This window comes from Leptonychotes weddellii, chromosome 5 (genome assembly GCF_054177405.1).
Source record: "Leptonychotes weddellii isolate Sample4059 chromosome 5, ASM5417740v2, whole genome shotgun sequence".
Taxonomy (NCBI): Eukaryota; Metazoa; Chordata; class Mammalia; order Carnivora; family Phocidae; genus Leptonychotes; species Leptonychotes weddellii.
In genome coordinates this window covers 137,919,140-137,932,181 of record NC_138373.1, presented here as the reverse complement: position 1 = coordinate 137,932,181, position 13,042 = coordinate 137,919,140, and the positions used below count along the sequence as shown (strand labels likewise).

General features: G+C 36.4%; 1 protein-coding gene across 3 annotated transcripts in view; it reads left to right on the top strand.

The window, feature by feature from the left end:
- The window catches only part of CDK17 (cyclin dependent kinase 17), a 109,154-nt gene that overhangs the window by 62,178 nt on the left and 33,934 nt on the right, over positions 1 to 13,042 (top strand). For all 3 annotated transcript variants that reach the window (XM_081819084.1, XM_006741892.3, XM_081819083.1), the window contains exons 2-3: positions 4,675 to 4,821; positions 11,306 to 11,470. In XM_081819084.1, the coding sequence (XP_081675210.1) occupies positions 4,704 to 4,821; positions 11,306 to 11,470 (283 nt within the window). In that variant the 5' untranslated portion in view covers positions 4,675 to 4,703. The remainder of the gene's footprint in view (positions 1 to 4,674; positions 4,822 to 11,305; positions 11,471 to 13,042) is intronic.

Here is a 13,042-nt window from a genome sequence, read left to right as displayed (position 1 = left end):
CTTAAAAAAAAAAAAAAAGATTTTATTTATTTGTCAGAGGGAGAGAGAGAGAGCACAGGCAGGGGGAGCAGCGGGCAGAGGAGAAGCAGGCTCCCCACTGAGCAAGGAGCCTGATGCAGGGCTTGATCTCAGGACCCTGAGATCATGACCTGAGCTGAAGGCAGATACTTAAACAACTGAACCACCCAGGCGCCCCTGAGTATTTTTTTTAAATACTGAGTCTTTAAAATCCAGTTTGTATTTTACATTTACAGTATAAGGCAGTTTGAATTGACCACTTCTCAAGTGGTCAGAATGGGATGTTACTATGTGAATTAATTCTATAATAACATTTCTGTTGTAGTTTGTTGTTCAGTCCTTATTTGTCATCTGAAACAAGAGGCAGCACACTTTAAACATGATGTGCAAAATTCAAAAGTGGTGATGTCTGTATAGTTCAGTAGACATTGGTGATCATGCCACTATGTTTGAGAATATTGGAGTTGAAAACTTGGTAGTTGTGAGCTACCAGCTTTTAAGAGTTTCTGTTTGGGCATACAGATTTCTTGAAGACCATCCTTAGGCTTGGTGATTTGCTAGAAGGACACAGAAATCAGAGAAAAGCAAAGAAAAAACTCATGATTATGATTTATTACAGTGAAACAACACAGAATAAAATAAGCAAAGGGAAAAGTGTGTGTAGGATGGGAGTCCAAGAGAAACCAGGTACAAGTTTTTAGTTATCCTCTCCTAGTGGAGCTATATGGACAGTGCTTCCTTTTTCCAGCTGCCTTGTATGACAACATGTGCAAAGTGTTGTCAACCAGGGAAGCTTACCTGAGTCTTGGTGTCCAGGGTTTTCACTGGGGATCAGTTACATAGGCATGGAAGTACCCATATAACTATCTTAACTACTCTGTCTCCACCAGCTTTCCTTATGCTTCCTCTCCTCCCAGGTCCATCTGATAGTATGGCTCAAACCGTAGGCATAGAAAAACAGACATTTACCATATGACCCAAGATCTTAGGCAAACAAAGAGACTTACCAGGCAGGGTATTCCAGGGGCTCGAAGTTACTTCTCAGGAGTCTATCACAGTTAAGTCTTTTCTTTGGAATGTGCAGAGTTTGAGCTCCCTCCCCCGCAACCCCACACCAGCCTTGTAGAGTTACCCCTTTATTGCGTGGGGTGATTTAGATCCTTACAAAGGAGAATGTCTCTAGTATAAATTCTTACAGTGACAGAAGGTAGATGAAATTGGCCATAGCTCAATTTACATTAAATATCTAATATGTTTTAAACAAATGGCATGGATTACTAACAAGGTACAACTATATAAGGGCTGACTGAGAAGTAAAGAATCTAGCATGTAGGACGGCCCTACAGTAACAGGTTTCTTAGTTGGAATCAACTCTTATATTTTACTGACTGCCTCCTATAAATGCACCTTGCTTGGTGAAATACATATATTATCTATTTTATTTATTTGTATTAAAATTTTAATTGGAATATAGTTGACACACAATGTTAGATTAGTTTCATATATATAACATAGTGATTCAGCATCTCTCTATGATATGTTATGCTGACCACAAGGTGTAGCTACCATCTGTCACCATACAACCTTATTCCATGACTGGAAACCTGTATCTTCTTCTTTCCTTCATCCATTTTGTAGCCCCCCCATTCCCTCTGGTAACCATCCATTTGTTCTCTGTATTTGTAGGTCTGATTCTGCTTTTCATTTTTTTATTCAGTTGTTTTTTAGATTCCACATATGAGTGAAGTTAAACAGTATTTGTCTTTTTCTTATTTCACTTAGCATAATATCCTCTAAGTCTATCCATTGTTGTTGCAAATGGAAAGATTGCATCCTTTTTTATGGCTATGTAATATTCCATACCACATCCTCTTTTTTTTTTTTTTTTTTTAAGATTTTATTTATTTGGCAGAGAGAGACACAGTGAGAGAGGGAACACAAGCAGGGTGAGTGGGAGAGGGAGAAGCAGGATTCCCGTAGAGCAGGGAGCCCAATTCCAGGGCTCGATCCCAGGACCCCGGAATCATGACCTGAGCTGAAGGCAGATGCTTAACGACTGAGCCACCCAGGCGACCCCATACCACATCCTCTGTATAGTTCAGTATTCATTCATCTATTGATGGACACTTAGGCTGTTTTCACATCTTGGCTATTGCAAGAAATACACTATACACCAAAAAGAATAAAATACCTAGGGTTAAACTTAACCAAGGAAGTGAAAAACCTATACTTGGAAAACTATAAAACATTGATGAAAGACATTGAAGACAACATAGACAAAGGGAAAGATATTCCATACTCATTGATTAGAAGAGTTACTATTGTTAAAATGTCCATACTACCCAGAGTAGTCTGCAGATTCAGTACAATCCCTATCCAAATACCAACACCATTTTTTTTAATAGAACTAGAACAAATAATTCTAAAATTTGTATGGAACCACAAAAGACCCTGAATAGCGAAAGCTGTCTTGAGAAAGAAGGATAAAGCTGGAGGTATCACAATTCCAGATTTAAAGATCTACTAGAGGGGCACCTGGGTGGCTCAGTCATTAGGTGTCTGCCTTCAGCTCAGGTCATGATCCCGGGGTCCTGGGATTGAGCCATGCATCAGGGTCTCTGCTAGGCAGGAAGCCTGCTTCTCCCTCTCCCACTCCCCCTGCTTGTGTTCCCTCTCTTGCTGTCTCTCTCTCTCTGTCAAATAAATAAATAAAATCTTTAAAAAAAACTGTAATAATCAAACAGTATGGTGCTGTCACAAATATATTATCTCTTTTAATCCACACCTAAACCTCCAGTTTTGTCTATGATAGAGCAGCTTGTATTATACTAAATATCCTGCGGAGAACTATTTGACATGTAGGAGTAAAAATGAGTTTGAAGGCATCTCGTAGTGCTTTGAAGTTAGTCACACCTTGAGGAGTCAAGATTCAGGAGAGAAGGGAGAAATAGATATATTCTGTGCTGGTTTTCCTCTTGAAGCATTTTCTAGCTCAAGTTATTTTGGATAAGACGATAAAAGCTGAACATTGTAGAAGAGATGAGCAAAAAGCAACTGAGGAAGTTGAGTGGAGCTTTCAGTAGTTTTTTTGTTCTAGCCCTGCGTTTGTAGCTGGAATCCTTTGAAGAGGGGCACACCATAGGAGTGGGAACAGATCAGAGGTAGGCCAGTTTTAATGGTGTTTGAATCCCAGTCTCATGCCAGCCCAGTCCTTGATTGGATTGCGGTGATCTGCTCCTACTCTGACTGCTTGCTAGAAAAAAAATTAAATCATCTCTGGAAGAAGGTAACATAATCTAGAGCCTCTACACTTTTCATACATATTTTTATGCAGTCATTACATACAATGTGTAACATTCAATTAAAAATTACGAGGCATACATGGGACCAACAGAGATAAATCAACAATAGAAATAGGTTATGCAGACTCCGGATTACAGACAAGAGCTTTAGAATACTATAACTAATCTATTCACGAAAATAGAATGAGAAAATAAGCAAAATACTTAGAGATTCAAAGTAGTCCCCAGAGCTGGATGATAAAACATGTATTTTAGCATAGGGGAGTTATAAGGCTCTTACTTTTAGTCGGGCTAATGGTTATAATATGTTTGTAATCTGGTAAAGTTGCTCATCCCAAGTAAGAAATAGTAAATTAGAAAAGAAGTTGCAAGTAAATTACTGAGGTATCTGTTTTGGCGGCAAATACCTTGTTTGATTTTGAGACTCTACTATGAATCATACCATTACTGTATGTACCACTAAGAAAAAGAGGCTGTCAATTATATTTTGACATCCCATTAATTATAAGCTACATCCTAATTTCAGAGAGGTTAAAATGTGGGGGGAAAGGTGATCCTAGTTTTAAATCTCAGTTCTCTCATTTATTGTTCATTTGACTTCGGTCAGGGAATTTCTTTGAAGCTGTTAGTTTATTTGTGAAAATTGGATAGTATAGCTGCTATAGATAGTCTAGTCTTTAGAGTTAAGAAGACTAAATGAATTAAGCGATATGAAAGTGTGTAGTACTGGGTATGCATTTAATACTCTGAATTTGGCTTTCATTTCTTCCTTCTAAAACTCGGCATTGTTAGGATAACAGGAAGAGGTTCCTAACAGCTGACCAGGGGAAAAAAAAAATGCAATATATTGGTTAAATAAGAACTTAAAAAATTCCTGTTGGAGCTATTTAGTAAAGTGTCGAACATCATTCTTTATTCTCTCTCCAGCCCCCTTCACTTCTCCTGTCCCCCCATTTATATATAAAGATACCACTGACAGCTTCCAATGTGATGATTGATATTTATAATGATGGGACCTATGCATCAAAATAGTGTTGATATTTTTACTATATTGGTTTTTAAAAAGCACATTTTAGGAAAATTTCTAATCCTCTAAATTCAGCTGTGATGCTGCAAACCTCCATTTTTATTTAGTTTTGTAGAATCCCTGCTCTACTGATGATACTGCATAAATAAAGCATTAATCAAAGTGACTGAATCTTGAAGGGGTTGGATTTTGTGATGCTGGTTGCCATGAGAATTCCTGTTTATATTCCTATTTTGAAGGTTCCCAGTAAACTCAGAATGACATTTTTCTTGAGCTTTAAAATATTTAGAGCTTTAATTTTGTGTTCATTCTGTTCTGTTCTTTTAGGATTTTTCAAGTCACATTCAGTTGATAGGATGAAAAAATTTAAGAGAAGGCTATCCCTCACTCTTCGGGGAAGCCAAACTATTGATGAATCATTGTCTGAATTGGCGGAACAAATGACTATTGAAGAAAATAGCAGCAAGGATAATGGTAAGTATTTGGGGCTGGGGAGGAGGGAAGGAGCGATGCTTCCGCCTTTTAATTACTTTGTAAATTGAATGTGAATTTACTTTTCTGGTAAGTTCCTAATAGCTTCCTTTTGTTTATTTCTTTGTCTTATTCTCTAGTTCTTAGGAAACAGAAGACTATGTGACTTTTGCTTACTTAATTATTGGAACGTTTCACTCTTACTCCAGGAGTGTTACTGTACCTGGTCTCTAACCCTTATGGATTCTCCTATCCCGTTTATCTATTTTTTATTGTCTCTTAAATAAGAATACCTTATATAATATCCTAGTTGTTAAATAACTGTTTTTAAGTTAACCTAAGTTAATACAGCTTAAAAGTGTAGTGAGTTTGTGAAATTCCTGTTTGAGGCTTCATCATAGTTTTATAACATTGTATATGCATATGGACTATAGATGACAAGGTTCATGACGTGAGTGAATCTTACTCTTTCCTTATTTTATATTTACTGCAGAGTCTATCCATAATATTGAGAGCACTTAATAGTAGGTAGGCATACAGCGTTTCACATGTTTGACAGTTCTTTCCACAGAGGTTGATATACAATGAAAAGAACTTGTTTAATTGAGTGGATTAAAATGTAAAATCCTGATGAAATTTATAGAACAAGGCTACATATTCAAAACTGAAATAACCCTAGGGATGTCATAATAATAACCAGGAAGGAGTTATAGGAATGACTGCCAGTATGTCATGAAGTACACGTTCTCTGGCAAGCCTTTCTTGCCAGTACCTGAAATTCTTCTGTTAGAAATTTGTGGCAGTGGGTGAGAACATGAATACCCCTACCCACTTCTTTTGAATGCACATGTCTTTGTTGTGAGAGAGGGAAAGGTATAAGGTAAAGGGCTCTGAACTTTAAGTTAAAAGTCATGGATTAGAAATTGGGATACTCTAACACACTTATACCCTTATTAATTAGTTATATGACTCTAATTTATCTTACTCAAGCTTCAGTTTATCTCTTTTCTCAGAAGGATCATCATTTACTCAAGTTTATCTGGTTAGTTGTAATAGGGGAGAGGAGACATAGATGAATTGAGTAGAAAATTTAAAAAATAATGATATCCATAACTTATGTAGGAGGGGGACACGTTTTGCATTTGGGTCAAAACTCAAAGACAGTTCTATGTCTTACTTTTTTTCTTTGTGCCAGGAGCAAAATCCTTAATTCTCTCTCAAATCCCCTTTGAATTCTTGGTATTTTAATTAAGCCCTGTGTATTTTTTTTTTTTCTTTTAGAGAGGGTGGGGGGAGGGGCATAAGGAGAGGGAGAGAGAATCCCAAGCCTGCTCCACGCCCCAGCGTGGAGCCCGATGTGGGGCTCAATCTCAGTATCCTGAGATTATGACCTGAGCTGAAATCAAGAGTTGGATGCCTAACCCGACTGAGCCAGCCAGGTACCCCAATAAATGTCTTAATAGTATTTTAAACATATCACAGAAAGTTAAGATATTTCAGGATCTTGTCTAAGTAGCTAACCTTACTCTAATGAGAAGATATATTAAAATTACTGAATTTGATGAGGGGAATAGGTGACAATTTAAATATGAGGGAGAAAATAGATCACAGTCATACTAAAAAAGCAAAAATACGTTTTATTTTATATATATTATTTGGAGCTTTCAACTGCAGCTACAACAAAAATTACTTTTTTTGACAACTGAAATTGTTCAACTAAGAAAACTGCATCTTTATGTTATTATGTAAACTTAACAGAATGCCACTTCTCATGATTATTTAGAATCTGAAGAAACCTTAAAAGGCAAAGATTGAAATGATGTAGTTTTCCAGATATTCCAGTTTCTTTTCTTTACTACTCAGTCTGTGCACTGGGTCAGTTTATTATGTTGTTTAGAGTCAACAAGCCTAGTTGATGGATATTATGAAACCTTGTTGTACTCCCAGGTTTTTTTCCTTTCTTCTGATGATCTGATACATGATAGCAGTGACAGTTTTTTTTACAATAGTGGATGACATAGGAGGTTGTAAGTAGTGCTAACTCCTACAAATAGCAAAGGTCCATGAGAGGATGAGGTTGAAAGCACAGACTATGGATGTATGTAGGGTATGATTAGGATCAGATATTAACAGTGTTTATAAGAGCAGGATTAGGAGTAGGGAATGACGAAGAGTCCAGGGTGGGCTAAGAAATTGCATGTTCCTGGGGTGCCTGGGTGGCTCTGTCGCTAAGTGACTGCCTTTGGCTCAGGTCATGATCTCAGGGTCCTGGGATTGAGCCCCGCATCGGGCTCCCTGCTCAGCAGGGAGCCTGCTTCTCCCTCTCCCACTCCTCCTGCTTGTGTTCCCGCTCTCGCTGTCTCTCTCTCTGTCAAATAAATAAATAAAATCTTTAAAAAAAAAAAAAAATTGCATGTTCCTGCTCAGAATAGTTCACATAATCAGAAGACCCAAATGAATAAGATGCATAAAATCATAGTGATTGCCATGTTATGATGTTAAAAATCATTGGGAAGTCTTACTTGAACTAACTACTTTGTAGAATAAGAAAGATCTGTTTTTCATATAGATTTCCATTACTTTAAAAAATATTGTGGTAAATTATACATAATGTAGAATTTACTATTTTAACCATTTTGAAGTTTCTGGTTTTAGTGACTAAGCATTAAGTACATTCACATTGTTGTGCAACCATCACATCACCACCATCTATCTCCAGAACTTTTTCATCATTCCAAATTGAAACTCTATACCCATTAAGTAATAGCTCTCTGTTCTCCCCTTCCCTCAGTCCCTGGTAACAACTATTCTGCTTTCTGTCTCCATGAATTTTCAAGGTACCTCATATAAGTGGAATCATACAGTATTTGTCCTTTTGTATCTGACTTCTTTCATTTAGCATGATGTCTTTAAAGTTTCCATTTTTTAAAATGCAGCATATTATCTTCTTGAATTGCCCAATCAGTTGCTGTCATACTCTTGAAATGTTGGGATATTTCACGATTCATGAGCCCCATTCTCTTTTCTGTACACACTCCGTGGGCTGACGTTATCCAGTCCTATGATTTCAGCTACTATATATATGCTGACTACTTTTAAATCTGTATTTCTAGTCAGAATTTTTGTCTGGATCTCTAGATTCATATCCAAATATTAGTTGGCTTCTCCACATAGATGTTTAGTAAGAGTCAAACTTAATATTACCAAGCCAGAATTCTTGATTTCCTTCCCCCCAAATCTGATTCTTTTCCAACTTCCCTCGCTTAACCTAAACCATTTAAAAATAAAAACCCAGGAATTATCCTTGATTTTTCTTTCTCCTTCACTGTTCTGTTTCCCCTTCTCCCCTGTTCTGCCATTCTAGTTTCCTGTGTATTTACAATGTAAATAATTTTTAAAAACTCACTATTAATGATAGTAATTTATATGCTTGATAACATGTTTCCAGCTATTGTCCTTTTAGGTATTATTTATTTTTTAACAGAGGCTCTGCTGTAGCTTTAAAATTTTTCTTTAGATAGATGTTTTTAATATAGGTCCTCACTAAAAGCTGGATGGGGGAGAGTATGTATGAAAGTAATTTTGCAGCCATGTCTGCTAGCTGTTTGGTTCTGTCTTTATAATATATCCTAAATTTGCCTACTTCTCTCCATTCTAGTCCAGGCCACCACCATTTGTTGTTTAGCATACTATAATAGTCTCTTCCTTCTGTTTCCCCTCTTGTTGATTCCCTCTCATCTGTTCTCCAGCAGTACCAAGAGTGATGTTCAAAATTTTTAATTAAAAAATTTTTTTTTTATTTTTAAAGAATTTATTTGAGAGAGAAAGAATGAGAGAGAGAGAGAGAAGGAGGGAGGGAGAGCACGAGAGTGGGGGAGGGTCAGAGGGAGAAGCAGACTCCGTGCTGAGCAGGGAGCCTGATGCAGGACTCAATCCTGGGACTCTCCAGGATCATGACCTGAGCTGAAGGCAGTCACTTAACCAACTGAGCTACCCAGATGCCCCCAAATTTTTAATAATTAATTGATTCAAAGGAGGTTGCAAACATAGTACCGAGAAGTTCCTTGTGCCCTTCTCTTTGTTCCCTCCCTTGGTTACATCTTTCTTAACTATAAACCATTATCAAACCCAGGAAATTAACACGGGAATGAAGTGTGAGTATAGTTTTGTGTCATTTTATCACGTGTAGATTCGTATAACCACCACTGCAATCAGGATAAGGAGGTATTCCATTACCAGAAAGAGATCCGTTTTATGCTACCTCTTTATAGTTATTCCACCTTTTATCTCCCACCACCCCTGACCCCTAGGAGTGATATTTTTAAAACATGAATGAGATCATGAGACCTGTTTCAGAGCTACCATAACTGATTCCAATCTCAGAATAAAATTTGAACTTTTATGATTACATACAAACATGCTTCTCTCTCTGAACCTCACTAAATAACATACATGTAGTACAGCTACACTTGCCTTCTTTGTGTTCCTCTAACACAGTGTTTTCAGAGTTTGATCCCTGGACCAGCGATATCCGCATCACCTGAGAATTTGTTAGAGATGCACATTTTTGGATTCCATGTCAGATCTGAGTCAGGAAGTCTGTGGGTAGGGCCCAGCAATCTTGTATTTTAACAAGTCTCTGAAGGTGATAATGAAACATGCTGAAGTTTTACTCCTGCCACATGTCAACTTTTGCAGTAGCTTTAACCTCTGGACTATCTTTTAACTCACCGTCACCTATCTTCCCAAAATTGGCTCTTTCTTGCATTTATATCTCTGTCAAAAATACTTCTACAGAGAGAACTTTACTCAGTATCCAGTGTAAAATAGCTACTCCTTTATTTTCTGTCATCTCTCTTTTGCATATTGCCTATCATTATCTGATGTTTTTCTTATTCATTAGTTTATTTGTTTCCCCTCCGTAAGATCTTATAATCTTAGAGAGTAGTACCTTGCTTGTTTTGTTCACCTGTTGATGCCCAGGACCTGGAATAGTAGGCACAAAATAAATAAATGGCCTCTGAATAATTGAATGTTTTTTATGATCTCCTTTTTTTCTCCTATATTCATCAAGACTGTAAAGCTCTAATCCCTAGGATAACTTTACAGAGTAACTAAAACATGTTGTCTATAGGCAGAATAATTCTGTATTTTATTATGATTCTAGATATGAAATATTATAACCTAGAAAGAGAAAATTTTTTCTTATATGTTCTAGCTTGTATCCTACACTGTTTGACTATTTACTTTTTGCACTTTTTCAGATACCCCTTCCCCATTCATTATTAAATCATTGGTTATTTTACTAGGCTTAAGATCCCCCAAATCTTTGATCAGCCAGCTATTGCCAAGGAATGTATAGGCCATAGGAAGCTTTGGACAGATACTATCTATTACTAGTTAGGTACTTTTCCTTTTTCCAGTCTGGTGTTCTACCCAAATTAGATAACTTGGGCTCTGTCTGAGCCCCAAGGGCCCTTTGGCCCCATCCTCCTTTTCCCACCTTCTTTTATGCAGCCATTATTAGTAGAGGTGCAGGCCACGTGGTCTTCTTGTTCTTGGTGTCTGATTAACCTTTACAGGTGGGGGAAACCAATCAGTAGATATTCTTACTCCTGATGATCAGCTGCAAAAGAGCTGGCTCCATTTTAGAGGAGAAAAGATAATCAGAGAAGGCAAGTTCCTTTTAAAATTCTTTAGCTACTACCAGTAAAACATAATTCTAATACAAAAGACTAATTCCTTGTCATAGAAGACTTCATCATGTCTTTAACCTATTTTAGAGCTCTTCTTTAGAGGTGGAAAAGAATCATGAAATTCCTCATGAGCATTACAAAACAGGATTTCTCCCATTTATAATTAAATAACTTTTAAGTATTCTATATTTTTTAAATGTTTCTGCTTGTTTATAAGTCTGAGATTTCTTAAAAAAAAAAAAACTCTTTATATTAAAAGTCCCAAATTTTGGGTAAGAAATTTCAGAACCTCTATATTGATATATGCTTAAGTACTTCTATGTTTATCCATTAACTGACATACCTTTTGAATGTCTAGCAAATAGGGATATAAATTCCTTGAGGCCAGGACCATGTCTTTTATATTCTATAGCATGCCTAATTATAAGGCATATATGAGACAGTTAGTAAATGTAGGAGTAGTTTGGAAACAAACTTGGGATATATTAAAATAAGCAAATGGATAAAATCTATGGGCTATGTTAGTTTTGTGATTGCTAATCAATTTTGGTTATATAAGAAGTGCTTACTTAAGTGATTGGACCAATTTCAAATATTGAAGTATTTTCTGTATTTTTTCATGGAAATTATTTTAATTCTGGTTCTTTGTATAGATAGCCAAAGAATTCTTAAATGTTACTGATCTTATAAACCTTTTGTTTTTTGTTTTCTGTTTTGCTTTCTCAATCCTTTTCATGTGATCCTGGATCTTGGGCTGTTAATGGAATGATTTTGGATACTGTGAACCACAGAGCCTATTGTGAAGAATGGCAGACCTCCAACCTCTCACAGTATGCATTCCTTCCTCCATCAGTACACAGGGTCCTTCAAGAAGCCCCCATTGAGGAGACCACATAGCGTTATTGGAGGAAGCCTTGGATCCTTCATGGCAATGCCCAGAAATGGAAGCAGATTAGGTAATTTAACAGTCCTTTTTTTTTTTTTTTTAACTTTCTGACTGTGAGTCATACATGTAGTAGCTATTGTTATAGTTGTATGGAAGTCAGCCAGCCTTCATTATCTGATTTTTTTTATAAAATAAAAATCAAGTTGAAAATAACAGAGATAGAAGAAAGATGGAAGGCTCTAGAGAGGTACTAGTGTTGACACTGCAGAGGAGTAACATTTGAAAACCTGTCCACCAGGAAGAAAACAAAACCCCTAGGAGATGGATGCAAGATTTCAAGATGAATGGCATTTCAAGATGGTGCTTAATTTAGGGTCATACCATGGTAACTCCAGATTATCACCACACGATAGCCCAGTGCAATGATTCGTATACATGATTGTCACCTGAGTTGCTATTCTTATGTCACTATGTCATTCTAAATATTTAGGAAAAATATATACCTGCAGGTTTCTGTTTATTTCTCTGGTCTTTTTTGATAGCATCTTACTATCATGTTTTGATTTTTAAAATCATTTTAAGCATAAATTAGAGTCTCATGACATAATTACTGAAGTTTCTGAGGGTTTTGTTTTACTCCTTGCTTTATCTGCTTCCTTGGCAGGTTATTTCCTCGTGTGTTTTGTTAATTTGGGGAGTGTGAGCTTATCTATAGTGGGGTTTATCTATGGGGAAATGTATGTAGCCTTTATTCCTATAGGTGTAAACCTACAGAATGGTGTGCTGTAGTTGTCTCACACTGGTTCATGAGAGATGATTGTTAAATTTTCAGGAATTTTCCAAGCTGGTTGTTAAATATAGCCATTATTAAAGTTTAAATGTTAAAAACCTATAATTAAGTAAGCTAATTACAAAAGTAATGAATCCTCAAAAGTCATTATTTCTAAATTATTTTACTACACTTTACTATTACCTCTGCTTTTGGGGTTATTTCTGTTGTATCTGTATAGTCAAAATTTTATGTAATGGTATGTACATTTCTTCCCAACTACATGCTCAGTGATGGTCATGTTGTAGCTTGAATTTGGCCATGGAGGGAGTACTTACCTCAGAGAAATTGGAAAAAACTTCACATCAGGACTTGATATATATTGTTTTGTTGTCTAGACTGGGGATTGGCGTACTTTCCTGCAAAGGTCCAGATTGTAAATTTTTCAGGTTTTGTGGGCCACATATGATCTCTGTTGCATATTCTTTTTAAAATAACTCTTTAAAGGTGCAGAAAATATTTTTAGCTCAGGAACTGTACAAAAACAGGTCACATTTGCTGATCTTTGGTCTGAATTTAAGAAAGTAATATTGAAAATGTTAGTAATGCAGATTAAAAGTGTGTTGTATCTGTAGCTTTTACAGTTGTGAATGGCAGAAAATTGAGCCATCTGAGAAGTAAATATTCTTCCAGTACTCAAAAACTATTACCTGATTTAGCAAAGAAGTTGCTCACACCAGTGACAAATGAGTGAAGTTTTGACATAGTCTTCATTGTTTCACTTTTGTCTTATTAATGGAAATGAAAATACGGATACTCATGTTGGAACTACACTTGTTCGTTAATGACATGAGCAACTTCTTGGTTGAGTCC